Source organism: Lytechinus pictus, chromosome 13, assembly GCF_037042905.1.
Source record: "Lytechinus pictus isolate F3 Inbred chromosome 13, Lp3.0, whole genome shotgun sequence".
Lineage (NCBI taxonomy): Eukaryota > Metazoa > Echinodermata > Echinoidea > Temnopleuroida > Toxopneustidae > Lytechinus > Lytechinus pictus.
In genome coordinates, this window is record NC_087257.1 from 4,623,179 (window position 1) to 4,627,500 (window position 4,322).

The 4,322-nt window shown below is 38.6% G+C and overlaps 1 protein-coding gene across 2 annotated transcripts in view; it reads left to right on the forward strand.

The window, feature by feature from the left end:
* Positions 1-2,470: 2,470 nt before the first annotated feature.
* LOC135156394 (sulfotransferase 1C2-like) overlaps positions 2,471-4,322 on the forward strand; it is an 8,994-nt gene continuing 7,142 nt past the window's right edge. The window contains exon 1 of one of the 2 annotated variants that reach the window (XM_064108785.1): positions 2,471-2,875. In XM_064108785.1, the coding sequence (XP_063964855.1) occupies positions 2,866-2,875 (10 nt within the window). In that variant the 5' untranslated portion in view covers positions 2,471-2,865. The remainder of the gene's footprint in view (positions 2,876-4,322) is intronic. The other variant, XR_010295519.1, reaches the window with a different exon arrangement.

Consider the following 4,322-nt stretch of genomic DNA (forward strand, 5'->3'; position numbering starts at 1 on the left):
AAGAAAGAAAGAAAGAAAGAAAGAAAGAAAGAAAGAAAGAAAGAAAGAAAGAAAGAAAGAAAGAAAGAAAGAAAGAAAGAAAGAAAGAAAGAAGGTGAAAGGAGAAAAAGGAAAATACCAAAAGAAAGCGATCGATTTTTAAAAAGCGTCATGAGCAGGGGATTTGAAAATCTTTGGTCGCCCATGAATACCCCTCCCCCCATTAATCTTCCACATAATATATGTTTGTTCATTGGAAGATACATGTACCCCCCCCCTTTCCTTTTATTAGCATTTTTATCGTAAAATCAGAAAATATCTGAATGTGGATCAATGTGCTATTTCTTTTTTAAAGGTATTTACACTGGACCTCATTCTCAGCAGTTCACTAAAAAAATCCGACTGTGGTTCTCTTGGTCTTTCATTATCTTATATTTCATTGTCTTTCATTATCTATATACACTTTCACACGTTGACACCTCTATTGCCTTTAAAATTTTAATTTACCGTTAATGAAAAATTGTATTTTGTTATTCATCACATGGGGTAGATCTAACGTTAGGATCATCCAAAAGGGGGCATACAAACCCCACCCTAAAGCAATGTACCTTTTTTCCCAATATCAACGTGGGTTTCATTGTCTGTTGATTGAAATAGGAGTTGTGATTGAGCGCTTGATTTGAATAAAATATTTATATAATTGGAAATTCATAATCTGTGTCTTAGGTTTTTGTTCGAGTGTAATCAAACTTGATTTCGTACACTGCAGTCAGGTGTCGGACACTCTCTGTATCGTGTTTGTGTGTTGGATGATGCATGCATGCTGTCGAGAATAAGATTATTTCCATGGATTTTAGTGAATTTCAATGAAAGTTCACGAAATGGCCAAATTGATTTTCGACATGAATATTCTTTAAGAAAATACACGTTTAAAGTGTTTCTTGTTGTGAGTTGGCACCAGTGTCCCTGTGTTTGATACAGTGTTTATATCATGATTTATCTTTATTTTTTAATATCGGAGCCCAAGTTCGACTACGGTCAGGGGCGAAGCCACCGGGGATAGGGGCGCAAGCAAGGAAAAAAGAGAGGGGAAGATAAAAAAGAAGAGAGGGGCATATGACAAAAAAGGTCTCGTCCATAACACTGTAAATGATGAATTTATCTAATCAAGCAATAATTCTTTCTTCTAACATACATTTGGTTAATCCCCGTACATTAATCAATCAGGCATCGCGGTTCAGATATTTGGAATTCTCTCCCACATGATATTCGAAATCTGAAAACTTCAATTTCCCTTAAATTTACTGTAATGCGCATTCTTCTCTCTACGTTGCAGAATCAGTAAAATGCACATAAGACATAAGTTGATTTTACATATTTTTCAATTTTTTTCGTAACTGGAGAATTAAGAATTGAACTCTAACAACTTCATACTTAACTGTTCAATATAAAGTCAGTCTTTCAATTTATTTATTTCCTCGCTATCTACATTTCTTTCTTTTATTTTGTGTTTTCTCTCTTTTTTTTTGTACGGTTTGAGTGATGCAAGTTAAATTTAAAGGTGTTTCAACTGTAATAAATTTTGTCGCACCTTTGTATGTTTACTGAATACTTTTCGTTTGATAAACTTTTACATAATCTATGTAATCCCATGCATTTTATTTATATTTTAAATTGTGAACATGCATGCATGAATGAATGAATGAATGAATGAATGAATGAATGAATGAATAAATGGATGGATGGATGGATGGGTGGGTGGATGGATGGATGGATGGATGAATGGATGGATGGATGAATTAATTTATTTATTTATTTATTTATTTATTAACTAATGGATGGATGGATGGATGGATGGATAGATGGATGGGTGGGTGGGTGGGTGGGTGGATGGATGGATGGATGAATGAATGAATGGATGGATGGATGGATGGACGGATGAATGAATGGATGGATGGATGGATGGATGGATGGATGGATGGATGGATGGATGGATGGATGGATGGATGGATGGATGGATGAATGAATGGATGAATGAATGGATGGATGAATGGATGGATGGATGGATAAATGAATGAATGAGTGGGTGAATGAATGAATAAATAAATGAATAAACAAATAAATAAATAAGTATATAGATAAGTAAATCAAAAAGTAGGAAAAAAATTAAACTAACAAATAAACGGGCATCCAATTCTATTACTTTTATATCTTGGCTACATGGAATATCAATCGAACAGTCATCATCATCTCTCTCAATTATCGGAGATATATATATTCCTCTTTTGCGCTTTACAGTATCAAAGCTTTACTGGGATGAGCAGATCTAGACTTCAAGGAATAAACTTAATAATGATCAAATACTTCATTGTTCAGAAAAAAATATATTAATCTTGCAAAAACGTGCTGAATCACAACCGCTCCCCTTCTGTGTTTAGTCGAACTTCTGAAAGCAGCGTATTACGTAACAATAATAGATATTGTCCACCTCAGTGCGATTGTGGCTGCCATCGTGTGATAGCGTAGAGAGAAGATACGTAAAACTGAATGCCGCGGTCACATTGGCCAACCGAACTCCAAATCGATCAAATCTATTACGTTAAATCCAATGACATCCCATCGATTGGTTTGCTGGCGTCTTCGTTTGTGTGGCTGTTGTATTAAAGTACAACATGTCTGACTCCGATATAAAGTAAACAAAAAGTTCATTGGTACAATGTGTACCGTCGCTCCTCGCAATGGTCATAATGGGGCCTATATTGTGATGGGCAGGTACGAACTGAAGTATTTGGGGATCAAATTGTATTCATTTCACGGTGGGTCATAAAAGAAGAGTGCATTGTTGAGCTTGGTCTTCATTTCTTCATCACTGAACTGGATCCAACCATGTCAATAGGTGAGTGACTGTACATGAAGTTTATATTAGATCATTTAGGCATATTGCATTAGACATGTTAGAATAATAATATAATGTTATTCAATTCAATTCAGAAATACATGAAATATTCGATGAATTTTTGTGTCTAAACACGTCCAGTATGTATATTGATTATGCTTTTTAATCGCAGGATTAAAATTGAATACATATTAAATTTTGAAAAGCAGATTCCCTTTAGTAGAATCCATTGAAGTGAAATATGACTTGAAAAATATACAAAGTCATCTTCCCATCTCTTCACTAGCGTACCTACTGGGGGGGGCAGAGGGGGCAGACTGCCCCCCCCCCCCCTGACGAGTCACAACCCATGCAAGGGACATATCCCTGCCTTCCCCCCCCCCCCTGACGAGTCTTGAGTCTGGTACGAAATCCTTAATTTGTGGTTGAAGACCTTTTTTTTTTTTTTTTGCTTGTCAAATTTTTTGGCGGACGAATTTGCTCCCCTGTGGAAAATCCTAGGTGCGCCACTGCATCTCTTGAAGATATTTACTGAGAACCAGTGGATACGTCTCCGCACGCTACTAATAATAAACAGTTCATGCAGCGCATATTACGTCTCTATGCGCTTCAAAAAGACTTGGATATTATTACTCCGGCTTTAGCTTGGCGGCCGTAATTTCTTATAACACACATGCATTCCAAGGAATAAATTCCTGCCAGACCAGGGTCCCGTAAAGCCCCTTTCACAATTGACGTACGACCATTTGCGACCTTTTGGTCGTGCGACAGGCTGCAACAGGCATCAATCGCTAGTCATCTCATAAGATCGCACAGAGGCTTTCACAGTTGCAACAGCTGTCGTACAACAAAAACAACCAGTAAACCCCGTTGCACGAGTAAGTCGCATATGCTCTTATTGTGCTCGTGCGATCACATGCGAGTGTTGCACGAGGGATTGCGAGTGGAACGGTCGCATACATGCGAATGAAACGGTAGTGCAATGTTGTAAGCCGTTGCGATCGGTCTTGCAACAGTCTTATGGCCCATATTATTATCGCAACCAGTCGCAAGACAGGTCTCTGTACATGTAGGTCGCTTGCACATGTGCAAGTGTTGTACGACCTACAGTCAAGTAAATGCGACTACTTAGTTGTGCCACCTCTCGCACCAAGTCGTATAACGTTGAACAACGCTCGCACGATGATCGCCCGAGCGATGGTACGACCCCGGGTACGGCCTAATGCAAGTGAATCGATCGTATTTGATCGCGTTCGGATTTTGAACATGTTCAAAGTTCAGATGTGACCAGTCACGACCACCTCGAGTTCATGCGACCGTCTACAACGACTGCGAGTGCTCGCAAGACACCAAGAGATCGATCGTGCAACAACAAGAAAAAACTGTTGCAGGCGGTCGTAAACTGGTCGGACGTCCATTGTGAAAGGGGCTGAACGGTCGCATACAA